This window comes from Pavona decussata, unplaced genomic scaffold, assembly GCF_977016875.1.
Source record: "Pavona decussata unplaced genomic scaffold, jaPavDecu1.1 SCAFFOLD_127, whole genome shotgun sequence".
Taxonomy (NCBI): Eukaryota; Metazoa; Cnidaria; class Anthozoa; order Scleractinia; family Agariciidae; genus Pavona; species Pavona decussata.
Genome location: NW_028145541.1, coordinates 1,566,896 through 1,589,011, shown reverse-complemented (window position 1 = coordinate 1,589,011; position 22,116 = coordinate 1,566,896). Strand labels below are relative to the sequence as shown.

Below are 22,116 nucleotides of genomic sequence, written 5' to 3'. Positions count from 1 at the left end.
ATAAATATTTCGTAATCGCTTATTAAATAGAACTTGTAAGAAAGTCAAAGATATAAGCTAAAGCAATTTCCTTTTACAGAGATACGTACATGTACATAGGCTCCCAGTGTAACTTGTTTTAGCTGGCTAAATTTTGTATTTTACAAAGAGATTTAAATAATGCCTTGATAAGTACACTTAAGTCTTAGCCTATTATAAATAAAATTTCTTTTTTAACCAAAGAAGAGCAGTTTTTTGTGACCTGATCTCGTACCCAGATCTCACTGCACTCCCTTCCGCCTGACCGTGGGAGATCTGGTTACGAGATTATTTGTGACCGAAAACCTTCCAAAGAATACTGCAGAAAGTTTGACTTTTCTCTATTTTCACGCATCAATGAAGTTTTAATGAAATTAAACTTGATTTTTACGACGTCAAAATTCTGGGAAAATGGACTTGAGAGCATCAAGTCACCTGCTTTTGTTTAACTTCAAATTCCAACGCCCCAGTCCTCAATAGTCAGCAGTTGCGCAGCTTCTGAGCTAAGAGCGCGGGATTGTGGGTGTGACTCCTTCCCATCAATCCACGGTAACGCTTTCTCTGTAAGTGGACCTTCTTCGAGGACAATAGGCCATTTTACAGTTGTGTGCTTAGTGGCTTGGCCTTGGATTGGAAGCGAGGCTGGGGGTAACCTTGTTTTGATACAAACCTCACTGCTTTTCATATGTAGATCATGCTGTTCTCATGTTAACTAGTTTGCATTTACATATGAAAAACAGTCGGGTTTGTATCAAAACAAGGTCACCCCCAGCCTCGCTTTTAATCCAAGGCCAGGTCACTAAACACACAACTGTAAAATGGCCTATTAATTCACTGAAATGATGTCTCGTTTTTACATTAACTTTTTACTGTGTTCAAATCTCACATTCTTAGACAAATCTCCATGAACTGGACGCAAGTATCGTTGCCGTTTTGCGTTAAAAGGCTGCGCAGTTCTCGCCCAACTGAATTTTTTGTCACGTCCTTGATCTTCGTCCTCTGTCCAATAACCCGCTTCTGAATTGAGTTACTTTCTTTGTTATTTCTGTTGAGCAAAGTTGATGTTTCCTAATTCAACGTTCTCCTGTCCAGCTTCCGTTTGCATGGTCGACATTCCCCTTGTGGACATATAGCTGTTTAACTCTCCAGCACCTCTTGATGCCAGCGGACATAACACCTTCTTCACTCCAGAGCGAAACCGCTGATCCCTTATAGCGTAGATCACCGGATTCACGCAACCGTTTAAAGTGGTGATCGTCAGTACTGCGTTCACAACGCTACTGGAGATTTTCCATGATCCTTTAGTTACCATGGTTACTATAGAAGTCAACGTATAAGGAAGCCATGACAACACAAACGCTCCCAGAACAATCAGCAGAGTTTTCATTGCTTTGGTTTCCATTGCTCGCTGGTTAGCCGCATTGTTGTTAGAGGCGTGATGGACCGAGTTTTTCTTTATACTCTGGATGTGGTGCCTGGCTACGAAGAATATCCGGCAGTAACAATAAGTCATGCAAATTACTGGGACGGCAAAGGGGAAAAGAGCCAGGCCTAGTACATACACTCTGTTACCCAGTCCCTTCGCGCCCCAGTTTGGACGGCAGGTGGAGGTCTTGACGTCATAGACGACCTCGCCCCAGCCCATCTGCGGTGTCACGGCCCAGAAGATGGAGTGCACCCAGCCCCCTAGCAGAAGGAGCGCAGAACGGCGAGTAGTCATGGTTGTTTGGTACCTAGAACAGAAAATAACTGAATTAGGTATGTTGCATTTTGTGTTTTGCTGCTTTCTTTATGCTCACGGCATTTTTAAAGGGGAAGCTTTGAAAAGTATCTTTCGGCAATTTTTTCGCCATTTCATAATTTTGCGTCCTGTTCAAAATGTATAGTTATTGAAATGTTTAGATTGAAAGCAAATTTAATTGTTTAACCCCTAAGAGTGACTAGCATCTAATTTCTCATTACAGTATCACTGCTGAATCAAACATTTAAGGGCCCTAGTCAGCCACACCTTTGTTTGTTTATATGCAAGAGTTTGGCTATTATATCTTATTCGGAGCATGTCGAAATGAACACAATCACTGTAAAACTACTAAAGATAATGAAGCATCCTTTCAGGAACACAACTTAGAGTAAGCAATAAGATTTCGCTTCACCATGCAATATCGATAATTTCGATGGCATCGAAAATGGCGGAGGCTGACTAGGATCCTTAAAGGCCATGAGAAGAAAGAAAATGATCACCAAATTAACAAGCTCTTGATTGTTAAACAAATTCCATAGGAAATGTATAGAGAACAGTATGAAGAATGTGCATTCTGATGTTAGTGTGTAAAGGGTGAAAAGGAAAGAAAAGTAATCCACAAATACCTTCGTGGGTTGGATTTATTTGCGCGCGCAATTTCGCGAAATCGTCCATTCAATCATAATTCGTGAAAAACTTCCATAGGCCATAAGTAAACTTGAGCTGGTTTCTAGGCGGCTATTCTCGCATCCTGATTGGACAACTGAACTTAATTACTCAAACACTACAAAGTTGTTACATAAAAAGGAGTGTTTCTCACGTTTTGTATTAACTTATTCAATCGACTTTTCAGCTTCAGTATTTTTTTACCCAAAAGCTTTTAGGCCCTAATCGCTTTAAAAGGTTTATATTTATTCACTGTTTTCAAAACGTTAATAATAGTTGAAAATTGGTATGAAGGAAACAATGGCTTCCTAAATGCGCCAAATTAATAGCTGTCGGGAAAATTTCCTGTAGTAATGGGATTTTTGCAAGAAGCTGTTGTTTGTAATAAAATTTCCTTCCTGTCTTAATAATTGTTTGTATTTTCGATTTACTCTCAAATTATTAAAAGTGTTTCAGTTTTAAAAACGCCTTTTGTCTTTATTTCTGTCGCAGACAAGGATGAACGGTGAATAGGCCATTGTTTCCTTTATTGTACTGTCATACGAATTTTACTTATTCGCTATAACAAGTAAAACGTTGATAACAGTTTAAAATTGGTACAGTCATTGGCCTCCAAACATCACCCAATTAACGGCTGTCACAAAACGTTCCTGTAATAGTATTTTTGCAAGAAGTTGTTGTTTGTATAGGTAAAACCAACAGAATCTCTTGGTAAAACATGTATACGCACTGCGGATGAAAGATGATGTAGAAGAAAAGATTCTCCCAGTTATCTACGCAACTAGATTATTGCGAAAAAATCTGAAAAAATCCAGGCTTGAACGGGATTTTAATCTATGACTATCTGCGATGCCGGTGCAGTGCTCTACCAATTGAGCTATCAGGCCAAATGGGAGCAAGTTATGTTCTGAGTTCATTACACACCCTTGAAAAATAAATGACTACTGATTAATCATTGTCAAAAAGTCTGGATAGCAGTAGGTAGGTTAAATTATTCTGTTATAAGCTTTTTCTGTTCTCATTAGCATTTGTACTGATGTAATTATTCTAAATTCAACTTTGTACTTCCCAATTTAAATTGAATATGACAGAAGTCAAGAGCTATAGAAACATGTTTTTAAAAATCAAACAGTTGTCATTTTTCGCAAACTTTTGATGAATGTATATATTTTTGTACTTTACAATTTAAACTGAAGATGACAGAAGAGCTGTCGAGACGTTTTAAAAAATTAAAAACAATTCTCTTTTTTGTAAGCGTACTTTTGATGAATAATATAATGAAACATGTATACGTAATGCGGATGAAAAATTATAAAGAAGAAAAGATTCTCGCAGTTATCTATCTACGCAAGCAGACTGTTGGGAAAAAAAACAGTTCTTTTTTTCGTAAAAGTCTGGTTGCGAAGATAAGTTGTTGTTTGTATTTGAGTTTTCCGTCCTGTCTAAAAACTCATTCGTATTCGAGCTAGGTATACACACAAATTATTTAATTTTTTTTATTAAATTTAAGAAGCCCTTTCTTGTTTCATTGTTATCACAGACATAGGCACCCAGGCAAATTTTATTGCCTGCCTTGTTTTTCTTTTTACCAACACGAAACGCTAAATCGTTCAAAATTCAGACGCAACGAATGAGAAATATAAACTTGTCTCCTCGTTCATCGTTTAATGATGACGCTTTTGACGTGACCCTAGGTGTGAAAACAAAGAAAACAACCGAAGGTCTTCATTAACAAATACAATATCTTGATCAAACACCATTTGAGGCAAAGTAAACTCTGGTTATGAGTGGACCTATTGAAAAAGTGAGGGCTATGTTTCATGGATGGCTTGAATACACAAATTGTCCGTGCATGTAGAAATAGGAAACAAAGAACCCCTTGACCCATCATGACAGATAGTTAAGTTTTGCGTTTAAGATTTCAAGTATTCTCACCCTCTTAGCATTTCAAAAATCTAACGTTAAAAGCAATCCACTCGGAAACCGTGCTTTCCACATGTATGTCGGTACTAATTGTCAGGCTAGACAAAGCGGTTCTAACTTTGAATCTGTAGATGAAAATCAGCTTTTTAGTGCTTAACCTATCGAGATAAGAGGTCAGATTGAGCATAACTTTCATATAGGCCTGTATTAAGAAATTCTAACATTAAAGTCCAACTCTTTGGCCACTGAGTTAAGGGAAAGCTATCGAGTAGAACGTTCGTGTGGTTCTGTTTATTTTCCCAATGTTTTGCAAAATGCAAAACTTGTCGCACAAGAACTTAGGGGTTATCAAGCGACATAAATTACTTACCTTAAAGGGTCAGTTATGGCCAGAAACCGATCTACACTCACTAAGCACAGCGTCATGAGAGACGCATTCAAACTCAGTGAGATGAACGCTGCGTGCCACTCGCACCAAGTAAAGGACAGCCGCCACTCTTGAGTCAGCGAAGATGCCGTGTAAAAGGGAATGTAGATGGCCCCGACAAGAAAATCTGCGATTGCAAGACTGCAGATGAAATAGTAGGTCGGTTTGTGCAGTTTGTAGTTGCAGATGACAATTCCCACGACGAAAGCGTTTCCTAAAACGCTACCGATGCAAATTATGACAAGCACGGTGACTTGTATGTAAACTTCAGTATCGCTTCTCGGCATGCTGGTAAAGGTAGGAGGGGGCGACGAGGTATTCAACAAGGTTGCTTGTGTGGCGTTCATTTTAACTGTCTCTCGTGTCGCCCGGGTCAGGTGCGGTGTTTCTCTCCTTGATTCACCTGGGTCAGTTCGAATCAGTTCCTGTGAAATGGGTCAATCAATTCGATCCAATGATTGTCCTTAACAGCTGCCAGTCGTTGAAAAGGAAATTTTCTGTTAATATTTGAACAGAATTAGCATTTTAGTTTTCTACACTGGACAAATTAATTAGCAGCATAGACAAGGGACTCGTTAACATGCCTTTTAAAATGACAGAAAGCTATCAACGATGATGTGTTTCGTAAAAGAGGCCTACTTTTTGTTTAAACAAACCATTGCTTAATTTCTTTTTAAGGGTATCAGGTATTAAAGGAGACTTGAAATGAAAAAGAAGTTTGCGTCATTCGCCTAAAAATGTTTGTACAGACACGAAATTTAAATGGCCATCGAATTGATGTGACGAAAGTTGTCCTCAACAGAAAGCACTCGATGCATTATTACAATACACTTCTTCAATGACCGAATATTCGAATTTTCATGTGAAGGACATCTGCATTTCAGCAATAAGACATCAAGACATTTTCTTTCTTCATTTACTGGGAAATGAAAGGATGGAATAAATTACAAAAGAGGAAGAATTGTTTTTAACGAATGGAAATTAAATTCCTGTGCCTATATCTATGCCATTGACAATATTGCACAGTTTCAACAGCTTGTTTTGTGCCGTCAAAACTCCCACGGAAAATTAACGAGTTTGTTTATGCCTGGAAGCTATGGAAGGTACACTTAACCAGGTTCACAGATTAATTTTATCACGGCGGGATACCCAGCATGAAGCAACCAAGAGTATTGCTACTCCCTCAGGGCATGAGAGGGATGCTAGTCCATCACAGGATACACATCAGAAGTGACTAGAAGTATTACTACTCCCCCAGGGCATGTGTGGGATGCTAGTTCATCACAGGATACCCAATATAAAGTGACTAGAAGTATTACTACTGCCCCAGGGCATGAGTGGGATGCAAGTCTATCACAGGAGACCCAGCATGAAGTGACTAGGAGTATTACTACTCTCCCCTGGATGGAATGCTGGTCCATCACAGGAAACCCAGCATGAAGTGACTAGGAGTATTCAGGCTACTAGTATTACTGGGTTCAAACCCGTTCCACCCTGCATTTTTTCTTTCTTTCTTTCTTTCCCTCTTTTTGTTTTTTTTTTTTTCTTTTTCAGGCTTTCATGTTGATGTCGCTGAAATCGATAAATTTAAATGACAAAATACATCAGAGTTATAACGAATTTTACTGAATTGAATACTGACAGAACAATATCAGTGAAATCCAACACCGTCGTCATCAGGCAATTTTTTTATATATTTTCATTTTTATATCTGCAAGTTTTAGGGACACAAGGATAACAACAAAGCCGTTATTGTATCTGTAGTTCGGATACGTGCTTGCATGTTTTTCTCGATTACTTTTGTTAAATTCAAATGAACAACTCCAAGGCAATTGAAACAATCTATCATCTTGTATCCGACTTGTATTGGTTAAGAGATTGTTCCATTTCCATATTCTTCAAAGTTTCAGTATATTTCGGCCTTTTAATTTTGTCTAAATGAAAACTTCAGCGTTCTTAATCAACGTAAAAAGTACATGGAAAGCTAGAGTGTTTTTCCTTTTGTAAAGAAATAACTTTCTGCTGTTTGCGTCTAAACATACATCGGCAGGTGATATATGTAAACACTGAATTCACCTTTCTTTAATTTCTAGGAAATTTTCATTGATCGTATGCACGAAATTGAAACAACAACAACAACATTGCTTACAGTATTATTTTCGAACTTTGTACACTATTATTATCTACAAGGGAAAACTATATCACCAGAGTGATATTGAAAGCGCGAAGGTCAGAGCCAGTGTCCATTTCAACTAACCAAACATGATGCTTTTAGTGAATTGCAAGTCCGTTTTCTGTGGTAATTGAAACTTTCGAATCAGTTGTCAGTTTCACTAAAGGTACGGTCATCAACTTCATTACAAAGGATACTTTTGTAACGTGTCCGAACGCTTATTTTGAAAAAGATTTTCTTTAACCGCATAAGCTCCGTTTAGTCCATCTACGCGAAAACTAACGATCTATCTTTTCTGGCTAGGTTAAGCCAATGTTGTTGACTCTTTTATTCGGCTTTCCCCGAGCTGTTATTTTAAAACCTAAAGCTCACAGCGTCCATTTACTATGATTTGTGATGATGTTTGATATATCAGTGAACTAGGCCGTGGTTTAAAACTGAAATGAATGGATTTTTTTTCGTTTAGTTTCACTACAAACGTATCGAATAGATAAGTGCACGATCAATATAGAAGCTCACAGTACCTTAATTCGAAGAACGTTCAAACAAAATTCATGAGTCATACCTGTCGGGACGTTTGTCTCTGTTGAAGGTTGGAGCTTAAATGATCTTCTCCGGTGCTTTGTTGGGTTTTTTTCAATCTATCTGCCTCCGCAAGACAATGAGGAAATGTTTTCCACAACGATAGCCATGCACCTGTCGTGCAAATAAGCAATATCCCCCCGGGCAATAAATAAAAATATCCTTTGAACTTATTAGTATATCACCCGCGCGAGATATTTTTCCGTTCTGTCGGCATACTGCCAATCAAAACTGCAAACACAAGAACGCTTCAAGAACTGGCTTGAGAGGCTCAAAATATTTACAGTTTTCAGGATCGAATCGTGAGCTAAAGCGAACTTAACAAAGCTCAAATGACTTACCCTGCTGAGTCTTGGACCGTCTTTTCTTCCCATTAAATCAAGGGGTCTCAGTTTAACATAAAAATGGAGTAAATTGTAAATTAGCTTAAAAGAAGCAGCACCACATGATACCAAGAACTTGTCAATAGCTTGATATATTTTTTTGAATGGTCACAATTTTAGGATTTCATCCAAAGCCGGATTCCGCGGTCTGATCACCGACTCAAAGCGTTAAAAGCCATTAGAACCTCAACTGTTGAACGTGACAAGACTCAATTACATCAGTGATCAATACCAACCAAGAAAGTTGTCAACAAAACGTAAAAATAATTTTCACTGAGAAACTGATTGCAGAGTTGAGACCTGGCGGCTATCAACATGTGTTACATTCCCAATGTATCTCGTCAATAATTGGTTTCTTATCAAGATCATTCTGAATTTTAAAAAGTGTTCTTTTGTTATCAGTAGTGAACTTGACACATACAATTCTTGAAACGGAAAAACATTTCAATTTTCCGGTAAATTCTCAGGCAAAATGCACGCAATTAGTTTTAAAACAGGTTTCAATCGAAGTTTTTACAGACAATTGAAAATGAGGTGTTTGTTTAAAGCTGGCTAAACGATAACGCTTAATACCCAAGCAAACATTTTCGGCTTTTAGAACTGTGACAAGATTTCTATTTAATCCGGAAAATGTGCTAATTAAAAAAATGATCAATGTAATCTTTAAAAGTTTATTTTTCCAGAATCGAAATCAAAATGTTTTGTCCATTTCCCATGGGATTAAACCTGTCTTAGCCAAAGGCGAATTTCCTTTCTATTTTGTGCCCGAATATCCGTTTTCCTTTAATAAAAATATTGTTTTGAAAGAAAGTATGAAATTTATCCTTCGATCTAGGCGCAATATTTTTGCTTGAAGTTTTTAATGTCAAAGAAGAAGAACCAAATTCGTTTTATATCGAGGCTTCATTTGCGTCAAATATTCAGTGTTAAATCTGTGATTTGCCAATCCCTTTCACAATAGATAGAAGAAGCGTAAGACGTGCTGTAATCAGTTAACAGGAAACTCGTTTGAAATAAAACCAAAATCTGATTAAGAATCGTAATATAAGCAGTGATACGTGATTCTTAGGCCAACCCTTCAGGGTCATTTAAACGTTGTTTTCACTTACAACATTTGCGCAACATTCGTTCTACAAAATTTTGAAGCCCTTTAAACGGGCCTTAACAAACTATGGAAACTACATATTTAATTCATTTTCATCCTGTTTTCCAGTGCAATGTTTTTCCTTGACACATAACAGTCCGAATCTCTCTCTAATCCAGAAAGGGTGTCACAAAAATCAGATAATACTGACCGAGGCCTTATTTGCGTAAAATATTCCATGATATTTGCTGATTGCGTCCGTTCTTCGATTAATTGATCTCATGCAGAAGAGGCTTAACACATGCTGTAATCCCTTAGCTGGAAGCTCATTTCAACGAACACCAAAATCCGATAAACTAATTATAACGAGTTATACTACAGAATATATATTTAGCGAAGCCTAAAAGCGGAGCTCCACAATTCCTCTTTTTATAGCATAAATTTATCTGCTTATCGTATGAACGCGTAATAACCTTACAAATTCCTCAACCTTTCCGGAGTTATATTTATTTTTAGTGTATATGAAGCAAACTGCTTACCAACAATAACAATTACAACAATAGCTGTACTGTTACATAGGAGAACAAGGTATCCTCTTACCCCCCCCCCCCCCCCAGACAAAAAAAATTCAATTACACTGCGAGCAGTCGTACTTTTTGATGAGCACAAAGTGACGGAAAAATTATGCAAATGAAAAAGTGAACAAGGAAGGAGACGGTGGAGGTTCCCTTGTTCTTCGAATTTCCCGTTCCTGAGAAACAGGAAATATTGATTTGTCGATTACCTGTCACGTTGTCAAGTTGAAACAGCAGACAACTTTCAGACAGCCGCTTTCGCGAAAATTATGGCGGATCAGCGAGACGTTCTTCAACAGTTTGTGACGAAAATCAACAACAAGCAGTTATTTCGCTTCTAGATGGGAAAGATACGTTCGCTGTGCTACCGACCAGATTCGGCAAATGTTTGCATGTTTGCATTTGCGAGGAACGTACACGATGAACGTCCTCCTATCCTTTTGATAATTCCTATACGGAGCATAGTTCAAGAGCAATTGATGAGCAATGAATTTGAATTGAAAGCTGTGGAGCAAAATCTTCAAGATGATGTATTGAAAAATGTCCGTGATGGAAATGTGGAAGTGCTCAACGAATATTTGCCCTATGGCAACGATTAAAGTATATATGTATAGTTTGAAATACGTTAAATATGAACGGACGGACGGACGGACGGACGGACAGTGACGTCACAACCCAAACCAAAATTTCTTGCATCGATAGGTTACCATATTTTCTTACCCATGGTACTCCGCGCGCGCCTTTGGCACGGGAAGCTTCACTGCCATTTTACGAAAAGTGAGCCGTACTTTCTATTTAGAAAATTTCATGCTTGTTTGTAGCCAATCGCTATCAAACTGGAAGATAAAAGTCACTCGTTAATCTCGTGCACTGATCTTCTCAATCTTTAGGAGAGACAAAACATCTGGGTACGAGACGAGTCACACATGTCCTTTTTAACAAATGTCAGTGAGTAATCTCGTAGTCGACCCTGCTCCTGTTCCTTGTTCACCAAAAAAATTTGAATTGAGATTAAGTCTGTGAACAGGCTCTCAAGTGGGGTATAGGGCGAAGAAAAAACCCAGTCGGTAAATATTCCAAAAAACACCTTGCTTTTTATCTACAGAATGTAGAAAAATCTTCAGTACTTTTATAAGCCCAACGATCTGAGGAAAAGATTCGTTCGATTTTCGGCCTCTCCAAACTGTAAGCCGAAAAAGCTTCACAATTTATGCAAATAAAGTGAGATATGATCATGTGACGCTTTTGGCGAGGGAATAGTATGAGGGCTGGGCACAAAATTGTATCAATTGGTACCCATTCTCTCTATGCGAGTTTAAGACGCCTGTTGATAATTGCATGGAATTGCTCAAGGTCTGTCAAACTTTGTTCAAAATTTGGAGAAATTATCCAATTTTTGCCGGAATGTGGAATGCAGTTAATGTCTCCTACGAGACAGACCTTCTCTGCAGCCCGTAAAGTTTCCTTGAATGATGAAATTGAAAAATGTATGCAAAATTTTTCAAACGGATGTCTGGTATCTTAGCACCGGGCGATCAAAAGCCATTCAGATGTTATGGTCAACTGCGGAATGGAGAAGAATTACGCTCTCTTGTTTATGTTGAGTTTGCTTCAGCTTATTGCTTTGGTAAATGCTAAAAGAACACAGCCGAGTATCACGTTGGATATTCCTTTGGACTTTCACCAACGACTCAAGGTTTACGATGATTTTCTCGAGATAATTGAAGCACCTTTATATACCGAGCCAGAGTTTGACATTGTACTGTCCTACAGGACTAAGGATAAAAGACTTTTGACGCTCAAAGCCACCTCAACTGGGATAGAAAATACTGAGCGGATAGAGTTCAAGTACACTGCGGTCATCGCTCACCGTTCCGAAATAACGCAAACTGTAGCCATTAAGGTGAATCTTCGTGATTCACTGGCATATCTGGAAAACAAAGCTCTCAATGTTTTTCCTGATCTTTACATCGAAGAAATTTATATTACTGTTATGCTTCTCGACTTTCACCCTGGTGGATTAGATTCCAAGCCCGTGTTAGCAGGAGATTTTTTACGTTTGCCCTTAACTCCCCCATGGAGTAGGCCCCAAAAACCTGGGTTTAGTCTTTCGTGGCCTTGGAGACATTTAGTGAGCAACCGTCAACAGAAAATAGAAAAATGTCGAAATCTTAATGGTAAGTTTAAAGTAATATATTCTTTAGGATGCATTGTGTTGGGTGATCTCAGCTCTCAAACACATTTAATAATCCTAGCAGTTGGAAGACTATTCTCGGTTTTCACTGTCACGCCATTGAAAAAAAAAATCGAAACCATTCCATGAATGAAGTCAAGAAATTGACATGGTATAGAGGATAAATAAATAAGGCATCTGTCCAAGGGTCAGGTCTGTGCGGCATTCCGTACTCGAGTTATTTGACAAAATGTTCCACATAAATTTATAGAGCTTAGTATGGAGACGCCATGTTTGTGTCCCTCTGAGGGGCACAAACATGGCGGCCGGAAATAGGAAAAAACATCTGGAGTTCACTTTTGCCAGAAAAGAGGTTTGTTTGCCCTTGTGAATTTTTGTATGTTTGGATCAACATTTCTCCTCAAACTTAAATTGTTTAGAATGATGAAAATCACGCGAAGAGTCATTTTTAAGATACGGAAAAGTTCTGTCACGGCCGTCCTCCTGATGTCATGAACGATGGAAACTCGGAAATTGAAACTGTTCTATTTTCAAAAGGAAGCACGACATCGAGCTAAGAAATTGTGAACAGACATATTTTTAGGTAATCTTTCCTTGAATAAAGGTAAAAGTTTTGTAGGCCTCCCAGTTTTGAATTCTAGAATTTGGTGACGTCACGTGAAAACCGAGAAATACAGGATGTTAAGAATAATATTAGGAAGCGGTAAGGGCAGGAAAGGAAACAGAAAAATATATATGTCTAACTGGCTGGGAAACTAAGTAAATAAATAAACATATAAGTGATTTAAATCACATCATTGTATTACTTACAACAATAAAGTATTATGCCACTGGACAATATTGTCTTATAGTTAGTAAAGATGTTCCTTTGGAACACAGCATTTGACTCTGCATTAATGGTAGACATTGGTAAGCTGATCTCAGGCCAATCTGTAGAGTATGATAGAATTCAACAAGATCTTCTGTATGCAGAGGGATTTTTGAAAGGACTAAAGAGGGGCATTTTCTGAAAACTCAGACAGATATTTGAATGCAGAAAAGAGTATTCAGAATTCAGTTATCATCTTCATTAAAAAAGAAAACAACACTTTATTAAAACAGACAGTTACAAACTTGTTAGTTATATACCTACCCGCAAATAGCTAAAGCTAGTCGAGGCAGGTAGGTACATGCATGTCTATACTATACTCAAAAATACAAATAAATTTGGTGTTTACAAATTGACAGCCACAACTAAAATAAAAGTTAAATAAGTAGAAAAAAACAAGTAAATATAGTTGAGCATTTAGGATTGATTCTATGCGACAGCTGGATAATACAATCTCAAGATTTCTATTGTGTAATAGCTGATGAAGGTATGCTTAAAAGGGAATGCCATAACTGTTTTTATTTGGTATAAATCTTTAATTTAAAATATTCCATTAAGCAATCCATTAAGCCAATACCAGCCAATTTAGGGAAAGTTTCTCCCACCAAGTTTATTAAAATGTCTGCACAGGACAGCGACCATGAAGGTCATAGGTATGTTATTAATATATGACCATTGATCAACAGCTTCTTTCCTTTACAGACATAGTTGACTTGATATCATTTCCTGTTGCTCTAACAGGAAAGGAAACTGGAGTAAAAAGGTATACTGTGTCTTTCTTCAAGTTCCACAAGTTAAACATGCATTGTAATTTGTTTCATGTATAATCATATCTATATAACAAAATTCTCAAATCTGATTGGCATTAATAGGACAGTGTACTCATCATGCCTAAGTAATTTTACAGCACACACCATTGCACATGCTGTAATAGGACAGTTGCATTTGCTCAGGGTCCTTTTTCCCAAATAGTTTGTAAATAAAATGGTTGTTTCTACATTCTCCAAAACATCTCACTAGAAGTTTGTTCATTTGTTTTGTCGTAGCTATTTGCTCTTAGAAATTGTTAGTGGTTGTGATTAATTGATAACAAGACTTTGTCTCGTCCAATTCAGTCCTTAATCATAATCACGATGAAACAAATGAGACACCCACTATGCAGTCATCTGATTTTGTTAATCACTCACATGTTCATATGATTACAGACTGAATCGGATACAGTCCTATTACCATTATATACAGAGATGCCAACCTCTGAAGATCTGAAATCTGGAGATTTTTTCTTCTGAGCACCCCCCTTATTATCCTACCCTCCCCCCTAAAACAAAATTGATGCACTTACCCCACCCCCACCCCCACCCCCCACCCCCCAGTTGGCACAAAATTCGCACAGCACCAGAAATTTTTCTGTCCTGCTCTTTAATTGGTTAAAGGTTTGTCCAATCAGAAAGTCATTTATATTGCAAATTATGATGACAAAGACGTATTTTCTTTGGTTTCGTCAAAGTTTGAGGCAGATTGGGTAAAACAGGTATGCAAATGCAGCCATGACACAATATTTCTTTCCCGTACGGGAGACTGGGAGATTTGTTCCATATCCGGGAGACTCCCAGATAATCCAGGAGAGTTGGCCTGAGTGTATATACAACACTAAATGCTGTGATTTGTGTTCATTAGGATACTATCACCACTAGTATGGCCAAGACAGGAGTTCGCGGAGGCACATGATCAGGCAAAACCAAGGTAAGCAAGGGTGGATCTAGTGGGGTACTCCATTATGTAAGCTACATGTACATGATTAGTTATGTGTGGCACCAAAAGGTATGGCTTTTGAGTCATTTTGGTCGGAAATACCTGCGGTAGGGTATAACATTTACCGTTTTTTGGCCTGAAGGTCTGAAAACTGCTATGGGTTTTGCAGAAATGGGTTTGGATAATTTCTAGAGACCAGGTCTGAAAATGGTTGTGAATTTTAGAGGCCAGGTTTGAAAGGGTGTACAGGAAAATTACATATTTTGGTATAAGATAGGGTTGCGCGAAGGGCCCAGCATGCGGATGCATAAAGCATCTTAAGATAATTGGGGGTTTAGGTTTTGAGTGTAGGTTTTTCATTTGATTTAATCTGTATTTTTGCTCTCTAGAGGGTCACCAGTTCGTCAGTAATTTTAGTTACTGTTTAGTGTTACCCTCTTAAAAAAAGTCTTACCTTGCCTCACCATCAATATGTTGCTTGTGTCTCTAGGTTCACAATCTCGACATGGATTTTCATGTTAGAGCCATGCTTTGATGGCCTGTGTGGAATTCTAAATCACAGGAGCACAGAGCTTTTAACACCGTTACTAAGTATCACATCGACTGGTGAGCTTTAGAGATTTATTTTATTTGTAGATCAAATGAATATTCAGTACTAGCCCACAACAGGGTTAATTTTTTGCATTTTTCAGGCAAGTGGAGGCAAGCATGAGACGAGCCTGAATTGCGCCCCTCCTATTGCACGTGACTCATGCTCTGTGCACGCCTCACAATAATTTATTCACCTCAGTGTCGGTGAAATGGTGGTTATTTACCTTACTGCTTTGCAGCTCAGTAAATATCCACCACTATTCACCTCCATTTTGGTGAATAATAATATTATTAATTACTCCTGGAACAAGAGCTGGAATACTGGATGTATATTAATGAAGATTTACTTCAGTCTATGTTTGAGAACCAAAAGCCAGAAAAACTCTATATTTAAAGGGGGCTATTACAAAAGTAATGTAAATGCCCAAAGGAATGTGCAGGGGCGGGGGGTGGGGGGGGGGGGGGTATTAGAAAGTTGGGCTTGCTAGACATGGAAGGCTAATTTGTGGTATTTACATAAATAATGTGATATGGCATACATTTAACTGCCGACCGGTTGGCTGACAGTTGGTTGAGCATCAGACTACTCTGCGGGAGGTCCTGGGTTCAAACCCCAGACAGACCAACACTCAGGGTCTTTAAATAACTGAGGAGAAAGTGCTGCCTTTGTAATGACATCTGCAAATGGTTAGACTTTCTAGTCTTCTCGGATAAGGACTATAAACCGTAGGTCCTGTCTCACAACACTTCAATGTTCATGACCCTGTGGGACATTAAAGAACCCACACACTAATTGCAAAGAGTTGGGCATGGATTTTTTTCCGGTGTGCTGGTCTGGTCTTTATGTGCTATTTCATGATTCATGGGTTGGGCGGGTTGGTGGATGAGGTTAATGGTTGACAGCGCCTGACCATGGCACCTATATATGCTGATGTCTGATCTCGTCCTTGCACTGAAGTAACGTAAACTGCATTTGAATTTGTTTATAGAAAATGCAGTATATAAATCCCATTACCGTTAATTTGACTCATTAATTTACTCACAGGCCTAATTCATGTACAAGTGCAATACAGTGCAGATATCGGACATGCCTTTGTTGTTAACAGTCGTGTGCCACTTAAAAAGTGGGTGCAGATTGTGATGTCAGTTGATGATACGGCTATTTATGTCACCACAAGACAATACAATGGTCAGGTGTTAGAGAATGAAGGAAGCACTGTCCACAAGGAGTAAGTTTTGAGCTGAGTGAACCAATAATAATTTATTACTGTAATTTGTGTGTGCATGGTAATGACTGTGTCACACATTTATCATGAAATAATTTATTACAACATGTGTAATATATTATTAACTAATAATTTATTACATATGTAATAAATTATTAACTCCCGAGGACCCACCTCGGCAAATGACTTGTCTGCCTACTCATCTGTTGTATTGACAGGAGAATCCATACATACGACATGTGTTCTCTGCTATCAAGACAGTGTTTTCTATTACCGACAATGAAGTTTCACTCCACAATGTTTAACTTAACCCAAGCACACTTATTAAGTAAATACATGTTGAATTTCAGATTACTTTTTGCTGTTAACAGCTCAGATTTACAGGAGTTTTTGCATGTGGCCTTGAATTCCTTCAGGAAAAGTTGCCCAATTTTTTTCTGCAATAAAACATTGGGGCAACATTCCTGAAGGAATTCAAGGCCACAGGTAAAACATCTGGTGAATCTGAGCTAAAACAACAAAACAAGACCTGAAATGTACAATAGGTCAGTTATGCACTGAGCCCTTCAATAACTTACCCACCCAATGGAAGGTCATTGGAAATTCCTAGGGGGAGGGGGGTCTAAAAAGTCAAAATTTTAGAAGCAAAGTATGTAGCTAAACTGGAATTTCCTGGGGGGACGGGGGGTGCAAAACAAAAAACCTTCCGAGGGTGGGGGGAGTATGGATATTTTCTGAACCTGCACATTATATATAGAACAAGTTGAAACTGGATCATTCATTAATGCCACCCTGAAAAGGACTGTAATTAATTCCTAAATGCTGAATTCATCCTTGTCCAGTTTCCCAAGAGGATCATTCAGATACAAGGACACTGAAGGATTCTGGGTGCTTGGTGGCACAGAGGGATCAAAGACATTCAAGGGAATTATTGGGCACACACGTATCTACAGACGACACTTGCTGTTTCCAAACCAGGTAACATTATTAATCAGTTACTAAACAATTTACATTCTCCAAAAATGTCTTGTTTTTGGTTTCTTTTTTAATTGTGTTGATCCAGGAAACTGTATCCATATACCTCCCCCATGAAAGATTTTTTTTGGTTTGAGAATCCCCCCCCCACCCCTGTGGAAATTCCAGTTTAGCTCCCTACTTACCTTCAAAAATGTTGGCTTTTGATACCCCCACCCCCTCTATAATTTTCAATGACCTTCCATGGGGTAGGTATGGAACTGCACATTTGCTAGTATTTACTAGTATATGTATAATAAATATTATTGTAATTGTTGTAAAAACTGTCTATTATTACCTTTCAATTTGTATAATTTATATTTATATGTCGTAATGTAGTTAAATTTTGTTTTAATTTGTTTTCTATTTTTTAAGGTTATCTTTCCTCCTCAAGATCACCTGATGTTCAGTATAGGTAGATATTTTACATCTGCAATTATGGGTTTTAGTGTAGATAATTTGTTGTTTATGCCTGGTTTACTTTCAAAATAATATTTATTTGTCTCTTTTCTGTTGTTTGATATTAGCTCTGGCAGATCACTCAGTAAAATGCAGTGAAAAGATTGTAAACTTACATGAAGCAATACTTGAGGAAATAGAGCAAGCATCAGAACAAATCGGTAAATAAATAAACAAATATTAAATTAAAAAAAATAAATAAATGGGATTTTCAGTGGCTTCCATAGAATGCAGGGTTTGAGCCAGGCTGTGCCATTGCGCCAATCCCGCACTGCAATTGAAATTGTCCCTTAAAAAATCGGCCAAGGGGACAATTTGTCCCCTTCAAAATTTAGGGAAAAAACTCGAAAGGAAGCAGACACGAAGGGATCCCAGAAATTGCAAGCTAAACAGAACGTGGAAAGTATATTTTACCGTATGTTGTTCGTTCAAAGTTCATTCTCAAGTCACGTTTCACAACAGAAAGCTTTTTTGCTCCAAATCGAAGCCAGACTGAATCAGAGAAAAATGATGCAGAAGAAGAACAGTGTATTAATCAGGAAGAAACGGATGAGGATTAAAGGAAACCGAGAAAATCACGAACTTTCCAGAAAACTTGGTTGCGAGATCACACATGGTTGCGCTGTTTCCAGGTCAAATTGGAATTTGGGAGTGTTATTTTTTGCGGAGGGAGGAAAATTGGACAGCCCGGAGAAAAACCCTTGAGCAGGGATGACAAACAACAACAAACTCGACCCCCATATGGTGTGATCACCAGGAATGGACCCTGGCTCACATCCGTGGGAGGCTGCCTCCCCCCCCCCCCCCCCCCCTCCCGTTTAGATTTGAAAAACATCCACATCTACATCTAACAAGAAATGGCATGCCTTCTGTGTGGGATGTATATGCCCGTTAAAAATACAATGACTCAAACAGCTAATGTAGTTGCAAAATGGAAGGAAAGGGCTGACCTGCAGCCTACCTTTTCTTTCAAAGGAGCTGAGGCCTGGAGAGCTTAAATTTTTATAACATGCTCAACACATTTTTATTCAGGAACCCCACCGATACATCTTACTCCAGGTCCTCAGCTTAGGTGAGTGGCCAGATCTGCCCACTGTAAGGCTTGAAATGGGTTTGTGGATAAAACTGTGAATCCATTGAGTTACTTCATCTTTGCTACATTTTTATCATGTTCTGAGAAATGGATAGATTTGTTAGGGTTAAAAAACTGTGGCAAGGGAGTGAAGACTGTTCCAAATAGGTGGAGAAGCAGTGAAAGCAGGAAAATCCACTGATGGTACATGTAGCTTACCAAGAAACTCATTAATGTAAAGGCACGCAATAAACACAACAGACAGAATTGATGGGCAAGATTGGGCAGGGAATGTACTGGCAAGGCTCGGATGGGGATAGGACCCACCGACCGCATAAGCTATGAGGGGCCTCGGCACATGGCGCCATGCCGAGGGGGTGCCTCATGCCTGTACGGCAAGGCAGACATCAACCTGGGGTAATGTCCTGGCGTACAATCCAGTCCAAAATGTCAAGATGTCCCCTCCCTGACAGGGCTCCAGCACAGGGCTGAAGGGGTGCCGCAGGCAGCAATTCCCCGCCCTTATTTTATTAATGCTACTTCTTACAGCATGTTAACAATGCTAGGAAATGGCATGTAAGAAAACCAAACATGCCTTACAAAGGAGATAAAGTGAACAACAACAGTAAATAAAAAAAAGGGTACGTAAAAAGGGAGGGTGGAAGGGATTAACCTTGCTGCGAAGGAAACTTGCAGCAATATGAGAAGGGGATGAATGATCAATCGATAATATATGCTTGATCAATTTGTGCTAAATATGGTAAACACCCTGCAGGATGTACCGCTGGCTCTATGCGGGCCTTGCTTTGCCAAACATTAACTATAATTTTCTGCGGAAATATCATTAAACAACAAGTTGATTTGTTAGTAGTATCATTTTATTCTCATCTTATCCTCACACTAGTAGAAGTAATTGACAGTGATGACGGTGTTGATGATAACATCTTTTGCTTTACTAGAACACTGCATTAATGAGCATGGATCCCTGCTGAATCTCATCGCCTCACCTGACAGTACCGCCCCACAGTGTGATGTACCATTATCAGGAGAGTCCCCTGAGGTGGATGCAATTGTACGCCAAGCCATTAGCCGTGATCACAATAATTTGATGTCTGTGGCTGATTCCCTGTATAGTATGGCAAACGACAAATTGGTGGGTTGTTTTCAAAGCCTCTCAGACTAATAACACACAATTAATTGAAGGGTTCTGGGCGTAGCTGACCCATAGTGTCATTTTGATTCAGAATAGCTGGAATTTTTGCATGTTTCTCAGTTCCTTTAGGAAATGTTACCCCAAGATCTTTTGATTTTTTTGTGGTTTGTTTGGAGCAAAAACCCCTGATTATATGGGTAAGATTTCCATTTTTATTACAAGACAAAGAGGAAAGCAGTTGAATAAACATTGAGGCAATGTTTCCTGCAGGAATGTGAAGGCCACGTGCAACAATCCAGTGAATCTGAGCTAAAACAACAAAACATGATCAAAAAGCTAAGGCACTATTAGTTGGTATTCCCAAACCCTTCAGTTGTTAAAATACCAACATGTTGCAGGCCATATTTTACTATTCATTCCAGAATTCTTTTAAAATGGCTAAAAATAAAAACTTTGGTCCACTTTTTGTAAGTCATGAAGCAGGGCTGTCAACCTCCCACGTCTTCAAATATGAAGAATATGACTTCCCAGCGAGTAACAACAAAGCGCCTTACAGGTGCGTGGCATCAAGGCTAAAGTAACAGCTTCATTGGAAGGGGGGGGGGGGGGGACAGGACTCTTTTGAGTCGATGAAACAGAAGCTCAAATCACGCTCAACAGTTGAGATTTTATTGCCGGAAAGTCGAGTCTACAAGAAATAGCAAAATTTGTGAGATTTCAGACATAAATCTGGAGACCGGGAGATACGTTTCAAAATTGGGAGTCTCCAGGATTATCTGGAGAGTTGACAGCCCTGTGAAGTGAAATATGCTGAATTTTTCACCATTTCAAAGGATATCTAGGCTGGATTCAAAATAATTCTTACAAGGAAGACCATGTTGTGCTCGCATCATAAGGAAAATGTCTGAAAAGCCGGCTTGATTTTTAAAATCAAAATCAATCTGATTTTAGGTCAGTCACATAAGGGAGGCAAGTGGGGCATTAGGCATGTTCAGAGTGTCAAGTTGTATGGGACACATCAAGTCGCAGTACATGGCAGGCATCATGAATATGGTTGGCCTTGGAGTTCCACAGGACAAAACCCAGGTAGAGCTGTATGTAGGTAAACAGGAAGTGCATATGTGGTGTGACCTTCTATCTCAGCTTCCAGTACTAAGTTGCTGATAATTCAAGGATTTTACCAATTGAAATATCTCAAATCTAAGAAGAGAGTTACTCCTTGGAATTTTTCTGTGGTGAGTGCTACTGCTTCCACCTCAAAACTCCTACAAATTAGAGACCATATTACAATATTTTGATACACTCTAAATATCCCGATCTTTAAAACTCCACCATCTTTCAGACCAAAAAAGCGTGATCAATACTCTCCTTTAAATTAAGACAGCTCCAAGACAAACCCTTTGGAGTGACACATACTTTTATTTTTCTGTAAAGTAGCATCTCCCTCATCTCTTTATGGGACTTGACTTCATCATTCTAATTTGTTTGCAGGGCTGGAAGTATTTGCTGCTTGGAGCAGCCAATGGAAATCCATTATGTCAGATGGCTCTAGCATACAGACACTTCATAGGAGCTGATGGTCTGCACCAGGACTGTGATGTAGCTATAGGTATCTTGTATTCTGCTTCAGTTTAAAATCTGAATTGTGCACTTCTTCATTCTTATGAGAGAGTTTTCCTTATCCCTCCAGACATTGTCAATGACCTTGCCATTGGATATCAGACAAAAAAAGTCCTTTATCGAAGAAAAGATTTTCACAGTTAGCTACACAACCACACTGTTGCAAAAGAACCTGGAAAAAAGTTTAGGCTTAAATGGGATTTGAGCCGATGACCTTTGCGATGCCGATGCAGTGCTCTGCCAACAGAGTATTTCAATTGATAATCTTTCAAACGCAGTGCTTATACATATTTCAAAAAAAAGTCTGTTTGCATTACTTCTTTCCATAACCATCACTTAATCATTTGGATGTGGGAGTTCTCTTCTTCTGTCTAGACATTCATTCTAAATATTTTACCATTGGTTATTTGTATTTTGCAATATGCTCTTTCTTTTTCCGATCATGATGAAATAAAAAAAAAACTATTTTATATTTTAGGATATTACAAAGCAGCTGCCTTAACTGGAGACAAGTTGTTGCAAGAGCATCATGAAGTAAATGTGAGTAACCCTTGGTTATTATTAGATTTCTCTTGATACCAACTCAATGTCAAAC

The 22,116-nt window shown here is 38.6% G+C and overlaps 2 protein-coding genes across 2 annotated transcripts in view; one reads left to right on the top strand and one right to left on the bottom strand.

Moving 5' to 3' along the window:
• Nucleotides 1-71: 71 nt before the first annotated feature.
• On the bottom strand, nucleotides 72-8,076 carry LOC146469141 (beta-2 adrenergic receptor-like). The gene is made up of 3 exons (XM_085123803.1): nucleotides 7,514-8,076; nucleotides 4,719-5,272; nucleotides 72-1,751 (listed from the first exon to the last, which is right to left on the bottom strand). Exons 2-3 carry the CDS (start codon nucleotides 5,120-5,122, stop codon nucleotides 1,058-1,060), a joined length of 1,098 nt encoding a protein of 365 aa, XP_084979929.1. The 5' UTR covers nucleotides 5,123-5,272; nucleotides 7,514-8,076; the 3' UTR covers nucleotides 72-1,057.
• A 2,823-nt stretch (nucleotides 8,077-10,899) lies between these two features.
• LOC146469140 (protein sel-1 homolog 3-like) overlaps nucleotides 10,900-22,116 on the top strand; it is a 34,787-nt gene continuing 23,570 nt past the window's right edge. The window contains exons 1-12 of the mRNA XM_085123789.1: nucleotides 10,900-11,749; nucleotides 13,337-13,397; nucleotides 14,312-14,377; nucleotides 14,877-14,992; nucleotides 16,023-16,206; nucleotides 17,046-17,181; nucleotides 17,593-17,632; nucleotides 17,745-17,837; nucleotides 19,708-19,901; nucleotides 20,853-20,987; nucleotides 21,393-21,510; nucleotides 22,000-22,061. Of these exons, the coding sequence (XP_084979915.1) occupies nucleotides 11,128-11,749; nucleotides 13,337-13,397; nucleotides 14,312-14,377; nucleotides 14,877-14,992; nucleotides 16,023-16,206; nucleotides 17,046-17,181; nucleotides 17,593-17,632; nucleotides 17,745-17,837; nucleotides 19,708-19,901; nucleotides 20,853-20,987; nucleotides 21,393-21,510; nucleotides 22,000-22,061 (1,827 nt within the window). The 5' untranslated portion in view covers nucleotides 10,900-11,127. The remainder of the gene's footprint in view (nucleotides 11,750-13,336; nucleotides 13,398-14,311; nucleotides 14,378-14,876; nucleotides 14,993-16,022; nucleotides 16,207-17,045; nucleotides 17,182-17,592; nucleotides 17,633-17,744; nucleotides 17,838-19,707; nucleotides 19,902-20,852; nucleotides 20,988-21,392; nucleotides 21,511-21,999; nucleotides 22,062-22,116) is intronic.